Below are 12,730 nucleotides of genomic sequence, written 5' to 3'. Positions count from 1 at the left end.
ACACCTGCCGAGGCACGGCCTGCGTGGCCGCTTCGTGGGGCAGCCGGCCTCTGTGGGTCTTCCTGGCCCAAGAGTCGGGCACTCAGACCTCGTGATGCCCAGGACAGCGACCCCAGCGCACGTAAGCACAGCACTTCACAGTGTGGACCTCAGCCTTGCGGCTGTCCCAGGAAACAGACCATCCCATTTTCTGGATGAGTTCGGGGAGACAGCCATGGGTGCTGGATCTGGAATGTTCCATGCCGTGTGTTAGGCTGAGGAGGCACCTCGGCAAGGTCTGGTAGGGGGGGCGCAGAGTGGGGCTGGGGTCATCTTGGAAGCCCAGCCCCGCGCTGGGGGGCTTTCAAAGCCTGGCTGCCTGACTCCGAGTCGATCTCATTGTGGGTGAATTAATTGTTGTGCAACCCAGAGCGTGAGACAAGTTAATTACATAATTACTTGCAAAATGACACGTTATTTCGTGGCTGCAATATGGTGACTCTGTTGGAAACAATTGTAATTGCCCAGAAACGGCATTCGAGTGGCTCCGTTGTCTCTCGATAACCATGCAATTAACTTGTGTTACAGCTTGATCGGCAGCAAACTCCAAAGTTAGGAGTGGGCCGCTTGGGGTGGGCGCAGCCCCCCTAGACCTGAGGCCCAGGGAGGGTCTGGCACCGGGGGCTCTGCTGCCGTCCAGGAACATCACTGACCTGGTCACGCTGAGCCGGGAGAGCGCGTCACGGACTCCAGCCTCAAGTGCACACGCTCGAACCCTTCTCAGCCTCACACGGGCCCAACGGACGGTCTCGCCGGTGTCACTCAGCGATGCCCACGCAGCCGCTCCTCTCCACAGGCGCAGGGGCAGCTCCTTCACGGAAGGCGGACGCCCCAGAGGGGAGAACCCCACCCCACGATCCTTGGCCCCCAGGATCCATCACTTCCCATAGATGGAGCCACTGGCCCCCAAACCACACCTCGGCTACGTGGCCTCCTCCAGGGGCCCTAAAAGAGCAGCCATCCCCCCCGCTGCGCTCAGGGGGAAGGGCAGGCCTGGGGGCAGGTGACCTGAGGCCGCAGGGCAGCCCCGCTCCACCCAGGCAGCCGGTTCCCTGCCCGGGACCGCACGGAGCCTGAAGCTGTGCGCAGACTCCCCCGGGGCTCTGGTCTGCGGCCAGGATGAAAACCGTCCTTGGGGAAGGAGGCTGCGGGAGCCTCCCTGTTCTGGCTTTGGGCCCAGGAGCCTCTCTTTTCCCCTCTGTTCAGTGACACCTGCCGGGTCCAGCCTCTGTGCATGACCCTGTGGCTGCAGCCACGACCAAGACGGCGTCCTCGCTGCCCTGGGAGAGCCTGGAAAACACACTGCGTGTCTGGCAGGCTGTCTTCTGGCCTGAGCGCCTGCCGGTGCCTGTCTGTCTGTGTCCACCGGTCTCTGCCTGCACACTGTCTACCTGCGTGTCCGTCTTCCATGCTTGCCAGCACGTGGTCTGTCTGTGGGTCCGCCAACTTGTCCGTCTGACCCTCTGAAATCGTCACAGCCCCATGTCTGCTGGCGGGAACCGGCCGGTCCCACGTCTCCCCGTGAAGCGCTGTTTGTTTTCCTGGCTTCCCCGCCTCCTCAAGGGCGCAGATGGTGTCCCATCCATGAATCATCCTCCAGTCTGATGCTGGCAGCACGGGGCTGAGACGCGGTGGATTCGGGTTTGCCGACTGAGTGCACGAGAGCCTCCAGCCCGAGCGGGCCGTGTCCCAGGATTCAAGGCTGTTCCCACTCACCCAGGAGAAGAAAGCCAGGCCCTGCCTCGGGCCCAGGCCGCAGGGAGGGGACAGCAAACCCTGCCCGCCCCTCAGAAAGTGAAGGATGGTGCTGCCACGACAGGGAGCCCAGGATCTGGGGCCCGATCATGGAAACAGACCAGGGCCAGGTGGCTGCCAGGCAGTCAGGGCTCTCAGTGAGGGGATGTGACGCAGGCGCCCAGGGAGGGGCGGTTCTCCTCTTGCCTCCTGGGGGCCCAGGGTACGTGCTCTGTTGGGGGCGGGGGGCAGCCCAGGTCCCACCTGCGGTGGGGGTGCTCCCTCCCTCCAGCTTCTCCCCCTAGAGCCCACTGGAGCTCCCTGCCCTGGCAACAGCGCACGCTGCAGCCCCATGCCCGCCTCCAGGGCCCCCGCCCTGCCAAGCACCAAGGGGAGGGGCCCCAGGTCCACGTCAGTCACGTGATCAATGCGGAGCCACCTCCCCGGAACATTCATAAGTTTAATCCACGCCAGTAATAAAATCGCATTACATTTGTCATAAAATAAATGTTCCCATTTATATACAGAAGACAGACTGTACAGGCCCAGCCTGGCCCCGGGAGGGTCACACACAGACGGGCGGCGGTGAGGAAGGGCTGTCCCTCCCATCAAGGGCGGAGGAGCTGCAATCGTAGGAGAGGGGCCGGCCGGGCGGGCAGGGGCGGGCGTTACTGAGCCTGCGGCTCGAAGGCGCCGGTGAGCTGCCCCTCCTCGTAGTCCAGCTGACACAAGATCATGTTGTTCTTCAGGAAGAACTTGTCTCCCACACAGAACCTGCAAGAGCCAAGCGGGAGAGAGCGGCCGTGGAGGGCCCGGAGGACGGGCGTCCAGCCAGGACCCCGCCCAGCCCAGGAGGGGGACAAGGGGGACGCGTGGTCCCGGGGAGTTTGCTCCTGAGCTTTCCCGAAAGTCCCACGCCAACCTGGTCAGTCCCGCTGGCTCGGCCCACCCCCAGCCTGGGCTGCAGGCCAGACACCTAAGCCTGGGCCACGTCTCCTCCTGTTGGGGCTCCCGGGGAGGTGGGGGCAGGGGTGGGCAGAAGCAATGTCCCTCAGTGCTGGAGAGGAGAAATGGAGAGGGGACAGAGGGAAAGCCCCAGAGAGGAGTGTGCAGGGGAGAGGAGGAGACGGACGAGGGGGAGGAGGAGGCGAAGGAGGGAGAGGAGGAGGGGGAGGAGGGAGATGGAGGAGGGGGAGTGGAGGAGGTGGAGGAGGAGGGGGAGGAGGAGACGGAGGAGGGGGAGGAGGAGACGGAGGAGGGAGAGGAGGAGACGGAGGAGGAGGAGACAGAGGAGGGAGAGGAGGAGGTGGAGGAGGGGGAGTGGAGGAGGTGGAGGAGGGAGAGGAGGAGAGGGAGGAGGGAGAGGAAGAGACGGAGGAGGGAGAGGAGGAGGTGGAGGAGGGAGAGGAGGAGATGGACAAGGGGGAGGAGGAGACAGAGGAGGGAGAGGAGGAGAGGGAGGAGGGAGAGGAGGAGAGGGAGGAGGGGGAGAAGGAGACAGGAGGGAGTGGAGGAGGGGGAGTGGAGGAGGTGGAGGAGGGAGATGGAGGAGGGGGAGTGGAGGAGGGGGAGTGGAGGAGGTGGAGGAGGGAGAGGAGGAGGTGGAGGAGGGAGAGGAGGAGGTGGAGGAGGGAGATGGAGGAGGTGGAGGAGGGAGACGGAGGAGCGGAGGTGGAGGAGGGGGAAGAGGAGACGGAGGAGGGGGAGTGGAGGAGGTGGAGGAGGGAGAGGGAGGAGGGGGAGTGGAGGAGGTGGAGGAGGGAGAGGGAGGAGGAGGAGTGGAGGAGGTGGAGGAGGGAGAGGAGGAGGGAGAGGAGGAGGTGGAGGAGGGGAATAAACTGGCTGACTTTTCCAATCCTCTGTTCCCCTCTCCAAGGTAAGGAAGTGGCTCAGTTAAGGGCACTCTTCTCTGAACAGAATCTGAGGTTTTCCCAACTACCTTTCAGGAGGAGGTGACCCTGACCCCCGCTTCTGTTCTGCCCAAAGAAAGCCCTATCCTGCCCCCTGCCCTTCCCGGTCCTCTTCAAGTCCTGGAGCGTTCAGCCCTTACCCCAAAGATGTCCCCAGGGTAGCTAAGGCTTTTCGTGGGACCCCAGGGTGACAGGCCCAGGCCCAGCCGATCCTCTTTCAACCACCAGGTGGCGCTGCAACTTCACCGAGCCCTCCTGGCGGTGGTCGGGGCAGAGCTTCCTCCAAACCAGCTTAGGTAGGTCCCTCTGGACCTCACCCTCTGGCAACGCTTGCATGAGCTCCTTCCTGACCTGGGGGCTCCTGACAAAAGGGCCTGCCTTCTGGGGCTCAGCCCCAGCCAGGGCTAAAGGGCTCTGGCTCCTCAGATCCCCGGGGCCTCCCACAGGGCTGGGGGCACAGTAAGCTGGGGCCAACACACCAGAGAGGGGGCTGGGCTGGAACAAGAATCACAGGAGCGAAATTCTAAAGGCTATTTCACCCTCCAGGTCCGGGAGCCCCTTCTCACGAGAACACACCTACGTGTATCCATAGGTAGCACACGCAGGGCTCTTGTACACGTACATTCAGAAACACGCGTGCACAGGCAAACTCACCCATCCTGCAGACAGCACACACAGACCCCTTGCACGTGACGTGTAAAAATGCACGCATGGCCACGACACAATGCGCATGGCTCATGCACGGCCCTGTCTGTTACGTCTGTGTGGAGCTGTGCTCTACTCATGGGCACACACGGTACTGGAGTGCACATACCTGGCTACCAGGCCCACGTGTACATAAAATGCACACATGCACATACATGCTCCCGGCAACACGCACACAGAGAACCCATGTTTGCATGCCTGCCTCCGCAGCACAAGAGACCTGGCAGCAGCTGGCAGCGGGGTCTGCTGAGTGCATCGGGCCTGTGGCAGCCCACCACCCACCTCTGGTTGCAGAGCTGGCAGGCGAAGCAGTCGAGGTGGTAGACGTTGTCCCGGGCCCTCATCACCATCTCGAAGGCTGGGATCAACTTGCTGCAGGCGGCACAGTTTCCCGTGGTGCCAAAGAGCCTGCAGAGGGAGGGCGCGGAGAGCTCAGGGGCCTGCGGGGGCTGGCGGGAGGGCAGGGGAGTTGCCTCCAGCCGGGGCCCCACCTGCCCCCAACCCCTGCGGTTCAGTAGGTGGGCCTGGGCGAGAGGGGAGGAAGACAGACGGAAGGGTCTAATCCCGCTAAGAGGTCCGGCTTCAGATCAGCACATCCTCGCAAGGAGGAGGCCTGGGCGGGCCTTGAGTTGACTCGCCCTCCTGTCCTCAGGCTCCCACTAGGGTCCCTCAAGCAAGCTCCCTCGGCGGCTCCCCAAAGAGCCCAGGCTAAGGACTCCAGATTCACACAAGCCTGAATTTAAAGGCAGTCTGCCTATTGTGGGCTGTGTGTCCTCAGGCAAGTCACTGGGTCTCTCTGAGCCTCACTCACTTCAACTATAAAATGGGGACCTAAATACATCCTTCGCAGGCTTGTGAAAACTAAACACTCAGTCACGGCCCTTCTGCAAATGCCCAGACGCTGCCTGCTACGTGCCAGGCACTGCTCTAGGGGCTTCTCACAGACCAAGTCATTGGTCCTTTTTCTGGTACCAGAGGCCTTTTTCTGGTACTATTTCAGGAACTCAGGCTGTGACGTCTCTCCCTTTTCCCTTTTCTTGGACCTCAGTTTATCCTTCTTTAAAGTGGGACTGTTGGACTAGACGATCCCGTTCAAAGATGCTTCTAAAACAGAACAGATGCCAAAAGGACCTTCCAAGGACGACTGGCACCTCCTCGTAGTTGCCAACTGCAAAGTTCCAAGGACAGAGGGCTCCTCCCTCCCCACACAGGCCCGCCCTTGGCTGGATGCGCCAGCGGTCTGCTCCCTTTCTGTACGGTGGCAGAGGAAGCCCCAAGTGAGGCGAGGGCCTTGAGAGGCAGGCGCGAGGCCCCCTAATCCCTGATTTGTCCGGAGCTCAAACGCAGGCACCTGCAGATGAGCTCGGCTCCATTATTCATCAGCCTGAGCTGCCTGGTGGCTCAGATTAAGGCAGACAAAGGCCGGGCCACAGCATCTGCCTGCCAAGAAAGGCCTTTCTTACCACCAGTCCAGTGGCTGCAGAGGGGCAGGCTCTGGACGGCCATTCTCTGGGCTGAGCAGCTCCAGGAAGCCCCAGCCCCACCCCGGCCCACTGCCCTACCTGGCCCCAAGGGCATTCCTTGGCCTCTGCCAGAGCCCAGGAAAATATTTCAGGCTCCAGGAGCTGGCAGGGCCCGGGAGGCTTGTGGGTGCTTGAGCTCTATGGACGGGCCCAGCCTGCATGGCAGTCCTCCCTCTCCAGGTCCTGTGGACTCGTCAGACGGCCTGCCATCCTCCCCTCAACCTGGCAGGTTCAGCCTCCCGGTGAGGTCCTAAACCTTGGACTTGGAGGCCCCTCCCAGGCTGCCGAGGGCAAGTCCCCAGAAGCAGGTGGGTGACCTCTCCCCTGACCTCGGCATCTCTCCTCCAGCGCCGCCAGGAGCCCTGAATCACTCCTCCTGGTTTTCAGCACCATTTAAAATAATAAAACAAACTCCTGCAAAAGGCAGAAGTTTTAAAAGAGAAGGAGCGGGCAGGTAAATCCTGGGGAAAGAGGGGAGCCTGTGTTGCTAACTCCCCCGCCCCCAGTCCTGGGCCAAGGGAGCCCCTGAATCCCTGGGCCCACCTCCTTATTAAGGCAGGGGGCCTCCGCCCCCACCAGGCCCCGCCCCACCCAGCAGCCCGCAGGGAGCCAAATGCAGATGCTGGGTCTCAGCCAAGGCCCCTGCTTTGTGGCCTCCTTCCAGCCTTGCTGATGTCATGCTCGGCCCGAGGGGGTCATGGGTGAGGCGGCCCGGGAAAGGGTCCAGGCTGCGGGGCAGGGGCAGCTGGAGCTCTGAGGAACCGAGGTAGGGTTCAAGTGCTGGCCTTTTCACCAGTCACCAAGGGGTAGACTGAGGCGGGGGCACTAAGAAGCCAAGCTCAGAACTGGTCCCCAGTGTGGTCTCTAAGCCCCAAGGTCAGAGGCTCTTCTGCTCGGGTCTGGCTCCCCGCCGGGCTCCCGGCCAGGGCGGTGGAGGAGTCGGGGCATCTTCAGGCCAGAGGGGTCCGGGAAGTCAGGGCTTCCCACCCCCCTGCTCCTGGAGGCCCCTCCGAGGGGGCCCCTTCCTGGATTCTGGGAAGCGGCAGACTCCTGCCCTGGGAAGCTTCTCCGGTGCCCATGGGCACCGAGGCCCGTCTGGGGTGGGGCGGGCACTGGGCCCGAGGGGCGGGGCCCGGGCTGGAGTGGGCGGAGCCGCACCGCCCTGGGCAGGGGGCGGCACGGAGGGGAGGGGCGGGGGGGGGGCCCACCTCAGGTAGTCGCGCCGGCACAGGATGAGGTTGGCCTTGGTGTACAGGGTGGAGCCCACCTCGCCCAGGCGGCAGTCGCAGCAGGCGCACTTGAGGCAGTCCTCGTGCCAGTACTTGTCCAGCGCCTTCAGCAGGTAGCGGTCTTTGATCTTGCGGTTGCAGCCCGCGCAGCCCTTCTGCTTCCCTTTGGGCTGGACCGAGAGCATCGGCACGCCTGCGGGGGACAGGCGACAGACAGATGGGCACGGTGGGCCCTGGGGCTCCCCCCTCGGGGCCCATTCTGCGGCCGCCTCCAGGGCAGGGGCTCCCAGGAGCCGCCCTGTCTCCCCAGCAATCACGTTCCCTGGCCCCGGTCCGGCCTCCTCCCCACCCGGTGAGGGGCCCTCCGCAGGGCTGGAGCCCGCGTCTGCTCTGCTGCAGGCAAGCAGCGAGCCCCAAGGCCTGGCCCCCCACGTCCGGCTCTCCATCCAGCCACTGTGCCCTGGGCCCTGTGATCCCCAGCAGGCCCGGGCCTCCCCACGCAGCCACCAGCCCACGGGCTCTTTTCTGCAGCCCTAAAACAGAACCTCATCAGGGGGCTGATGGTCCATTAGGCCTTCCAGATCTTTCTGCCACCTGGAGACGTGCTCCCACTGCTGTGTACTTGACTAGATTAACCCAACACATGAGGCTACAGCCTCTTGGTCTGTTCACACAGAGCCGTGCAGGTGTCAGGAAGAAAGGGAGATGCCCCCCCCTGCCCCGATAAACCCCCGGGTGGGCTGGGGCTGGGGCTGGGGCTGGGAGGTGCAGAAGCCCGGTTGCTCCTGCTCCCTACCTGCCCTGGCCTGAGGGAGGGAGGGTTCCCGCCTGCCTCTGCACCCTTGCTTGTCCTGCCAGGATAAGAACCTCAGGCCCAGGTGAGCTTCCCAACAGACAAGAAGGTCGCAAGGTACAAGGGCAGGTATCTCAGTGTGGCCTTGCCTGGAGGGAGGGGCAGAACTCCCACAGGCAAGCGCCCCGTGCCCACGGGAACAGCCTGCAGGCACGGGCACAGGTGTGTGCAGAGGCACAGGCCCCTGGTCCCCCTCCCAGGGCCACGGGGAGGAGCCGCCGAGAAGGAGGTAGGAGCAGATGTCCCGGGGGCCTGGACGTCCCTGTGTGTGTCCTCATGTGAAGACAAGGCTTGGGGGGAAGCACGGGGGGGCGGGGGCAGTCTCGAGCCTGGCTGGACGGCAGCCGCCTGTGAGAGGGGTCTCAGAGCCCCTCTAAAGGCAGTGGGGTTGGTTGGGGTGCTCGTTCCCTGACGCAGGCCCAAGCACACTGGGGGTCACCCTGGAGGGAACAGCACGCTCCTGCCTGCGTCCTCGGTTTTCCAGCCGCTGGAGGCCGCCCTCCTCCTGTGCCCACCGTGTCCCCTGGGCTCTGGGTTCGGCCCCCATCCCCGGCCTCCCTCCCCCGGGGCCTCCGCCAGCGCCCGAGCTGCTTGCTTTCCGTGCCCTCTGCCAGGCGGGGACCCTGCCTCCCGCTCCCGAGGTCCTCAGCCTCAGAGTCCACACAGGTCAGGTCGCAGGGGCCGGCCGTGTGCTTACAGGCAAACACCCTATTCTGCAGACGGGGAAACGGAGGCCAGACGTCAGCCCCGATCAAGCCGGCCTCCGGTCCTTCTCCCAGCCTCCCCGCCTCCTCAGACTCTCTGAAAAGGGGTGGCCTCCAGGGCCCAGGGGGTGGCCAGGTGAGGGCGGGAGGAGGCAGGGCAGGCGTGATGGGCTGTCTCCCCCGGCCCCGCCGGTCCCCATACGGCCCATCTGTTCACTAGGAGGCTGGCTGCCTAATTTCCTTAATGCAGCTCTAAAGGTTAATTGGTCTGCAGGAGCCATGGGCTCCCAGGAAGACAGTGTCCCTCAGGCCTGCCCAGGTCTCTGCTGACAGGGGCCAGCCCGGTCACAGAGCTCTGGCCTCCAGCGAGCAGGTGGGGGAGGGGTTCCAAGAGGTGGACGTGGGGAGGTCAGGGGGCTCCCAGGGGACAACCCCCGTCCCCGGGGCCCGTGGAGGGAGCAGCAGCACTGGCCAGCGTAGCTACACCTATAAACTCCAGGTCAAGCCTCCACCAGACCCCCAAGGCTGACGTTCCCCTTGCTCCCCTGCGCTGGCAGCAGGCGTGCTCCCTGCCAGCAGTCCTGAGTCCCCACCCCCACCCGAGCCCTAGACGTGTACTGCCACCTGCAGGGGGTGAGTTGGCTGGAACATCCTTACTCAGGGGACACACCTGGCCCACCAGCTTACATCTTCCATCTGGCCTGGCTCCTAGAGAGGCTGAGCCTGCAGGGCCAGGGACCACGAGGTGGCCGGCAGGTCCATCTGCAGTGGGACTGGGCCCCGGGAGGACCCAGCGAGGCATGTGGAGTGAAGCCACATGCTGCCCCAGGTCCCCCAGGCTGGGCCTGGCGCACAGCAGGTGCACTGTAAGGCCTGAACGTGCTGCTCTGGGGTGCTGGCCTCTGCTCCCTGGGCCCTGGAGAACTCTTAAGAAGCCACGTGGCTTCCGCCAGGGTCTGCTGTCCACTGAGACAGGAACGCCAGGCTGGCCTGGCCGAGCACTGGGGACCCGGAGCTTTCTCCGCCTGGAGAGGCTCCAGTCTGGGGAGGGTGAGCCCTGGCTCCCAATGGAACCCCCCACACTGTCTGCTGTCACTGGGCCGGCCCAGGGGACTCGAGGACACTCCTGAAAGGGGAAGGGGCTCTAAGGTGGCAGCATCCTTCCTCCCTCCCCAGAGGGTCTGGGCTCTCCCTCCCTGCCCTGCCTCCCCAGCCCCCACCCAGCCTGCCAGTCAGCCCTGCAGACACCTCCCCCCTGCCCGGCTCTGGGAGCTGAGCCTCGGGCCATGCACTTTCCATTAAGAAGATAGCATCCCTTTGCTGAAGTCCATTTGGGCTCCATTTTAGTGTTATCTAAAAATCAAATCTACATGGTAATCCTTTTAATGTACTCCTGACTTTAGAAAAAAAACAGCTTTGCGCTCCTTCAGGAAAGGTTTTAAAGCATTACTCAGTAATTACTACTCACCCATGAAAACACTGATTTTTACAATGGCTGCGGCTGGGCCTTGCACACGCACGTGCACTCACGCTCAGAGGCGCTCACAGGGTCCGGCGAAACCAACTCACTCAGCCCGTGTGTTCCCCTACGTCTCACGGGGTGGGTGTGAGGGGGGCGACATTTGAGGGGAGCTGGGCCAGCCCCACCCCCTCCGCTTCCCTGGGCGGCCTCGTGGTGAAAGGAGGTGGCCTCCAGGTCTGACTCATCGGCTGCCAGACACTCGCCCTCCGCTCTTTAATCTGGGAAAAGCCAGACGGCCCGGGGGACCGGGAGGGCCTGCCAGAGGTCACCGGGCTCTTCAGCGCCCCCGAGGGGGGTCTGCCAGGCCTGGCCCGCGTCCTCGGCAACTCCTGCCCACCTGGCCCTCGGATCCAGCTCTCAGACTCCTCCAAAGTGCCAAGGCCACCGGCGCCTGGACCCGCCGTTGCCTCCGGTCAGGACAGCACGACCCCCACCTCCCGGCGGGCTCCTCCGAGGCCAGTCCTCTTCCCCAAGAGGCCCAGCCCACCCGGCCTTGGGTCACTCCAGGTGGCACCCTGCCGCTCCCCCGCTGGAAGCATTGTGCCACCACCCTACCGGCCGCTCCACCTGCCATCTGAGGCCCCCCGCCCCCCTCCCAACACGAGCGCATCCTGCCTGGCCCTGCTGGCTCTGCTCCCTGCAGAATCCAGGGACGGCCCTTTCCAGCCCGCAAATGGACCTCATTTGCTTCTGCCCCGGAGCCTGCCCTCCACCGCTGCTCCAGGAGGACCCGCCTTGTCCTGCCGCCACACTTAGTCCACGGAGGAGCACGGACCTTGACCGCACAGAGCCGGCTTTCCAGCCTGGGAACGGTCCCGAGTAGCCAGAGGCCTGGTGCAAACCCCTTCCCCTTCCCCACCCGCATCTGGGAAATGGGGCCTCAGCAGCCTGGGGGACCAGGCAGGGACCTGCACAGAAGGCCCCAGCACTGCATCCGCAGCGGGCTGGGAGGGGATGCACCAGACACCTTCCCGGTTCTGACACGTGGGTTCTTGTTCTCTTGACGTTGCCAAGTTTCAGCACCATGATCAAAACCAGGGAGGGATCACTGGTCTAATGCTGTTCCCTCGTCTACAGACCCCACTCAGATTTCAAGGGTTCCCCCGATAATATTCTTTTACGGCAAAATGCAAGTCTGGACCCTGCATGGTATTCGGCTGTCAGGTTCAGTCAACTTAAATCTGGAGGCGCTCCCAGGCCTTCTCTGGGTTTGCAGACAGCGGCCTTTCGAAAAGGCTGACCCATCACCTGGCCTTCCCTCAGTCCGGGCTCGTGGGACACTTTTGCCTACAGGACGCCGGAGCCTCCTCGGAGCCTCTCTGCTTTAAAATCACTGTGAAAGTGGCGCTCATCTCAGAGTTTCCGTGAGGAATCCAGGACTTAGCGCCCGTGAAGGGCTTAGCGCTAACCGGGCCTGGCAGCGAGACGTTGGCTCTGATTAGTGGCACCCCATGCGGCGCCTGGCAAAGGGTGACCTTAGCCACGGCGTCCTCTCAGATGCTACCGCAGGGATGGGCATGTGTAGAGAACAACCCAACTCGAATGTGCCACCGTAGTTCAAGTGGCACGAGCGCCAGCGAGAGTCCAGCCGAGCGGTCACTGCAAACACGCGTAGGAGGAGGCGGGCCCCTCTGTCCCGTCAGAGAAGCAGCTGGTGCAGCGGCTTGGAGGCGACAGCTCGGGCCCGGGCCCGTGTGTGCCCCGGGAGGCGGAGGCAGCCTCGGGGTTTCTCCTCCTCTCTCCACGCGGCTCAGGGCTGCTCCAAGCCCGGCCCACACGGCCCAACACAGCTGCCCCGCACAGGGCTGAGGCGTCCCTTTTCACGGTGGGAGGCAGGCAGGGAGCCTGGGCGGCGCCCTCCTGGGGGCCCGGGGCCTTCTGCTGGGAGATGGTGCTGACCGGACCATTAGCCATGCTCAGCTTCCAAGTGCTTGGCTCCTCACTGCCTCGCAAGGCGGGCACCATCTTATTCCCATTGTCATGACGGGAAAACTGAGGCACAAGAAAGGTGACTTGTCATGGGCCACGGTTAAAAAGAGACAGAGCTGGGATTTGGCCCTGGCGGCCCGTCTCCAGCGCCCACGCACTGGACTCGCGGGCTCTGCGGCCAGGCTGCCTGCGGCTCCCCTGGAGGAGCCAGCAGGCCCGGTGGGAACCGTCACAGAGATTAGGAGACACGGAAGGCAGTTGGATGCAGGTCACACATGCACACACACAGACGTGCACACGCCCTCACGCACGTCCACGTGATTGCATGCACACGCACACACACCAGGTCCACGGGAGGTGGGACCGTGTCTGCTTATTCTTCCCGCAGCAGTTTTGTTCCAGGCCTGCGCGGTGTTGGCTTGGAGCAGGTGCTCTGTAAACTCTCGAAGACGGGGCTCTGCACCCGAGCACACGCCTACATGCGCGGCACGTAAACACACACACGCACACACACACGCACGCACACGAGCAGCCATGTGCACATTGACTGCCTTTCAAAAACCCTGCATTTCTAACAAGTGG

At 63.6% G+C, this 12,730-nt stretch overlaps 1 protein-coding gene across 8 annotated transcripts in view; it reads right to left on the bottom strand.

The window, feature by feature from the left end:
- Positions 1-2,215: 2,215 nt before the first annotated feature.
- LMO1 (LIM domain only 1) overlaps positions 2,216-12,730 on the bottom strand; it is a 137,738-nt gene continuing 127,223 nt past the window's right edge. For 6 of the 8 annotated variants that reach the window (XM_084974022.1, XM_084974024.1, XM_084974025.1 and 3 more), the window contains 3 exon segments: positions 7,120-7,333; positions 4,671-4,796; positions 2,216-2,547 (listed from right to left, as the gene is read on the bottom strand). In XM_084974022.1, the coding sequence (XP_084830148.1) occupies positions 2,442-2,547; positions 4,671-4,796; positions 7,120-7,333 (446 nt within the window). In that variant the 3' untranslated portion in view covers positions 2,216-2,441. 8 annotated transcript variants of the gene reach the window in all.

Source organism: Sus scrofa, chromosome 9, assembly GCF_054392235.1.
Source record: "Sus scrofa isolate SSC_HxYL_T2T_F1_AM1 chromosome 9, Sscrofa_HxYL_maternal_Yorkshire_Landrace_v2.0, whole genome shotgun sequence".
Lineage (NCBI taxonomy): Eukaryota > Metazoa > Chordata > Mammalia > Artiodactyla > Suidae > Sus > Sus scrofa.
The sequence above is the reverse complement of the archived record's forward strand: the minus strand, read 5'-3'. Positions and strand labels throughout refer to the sequence as shown.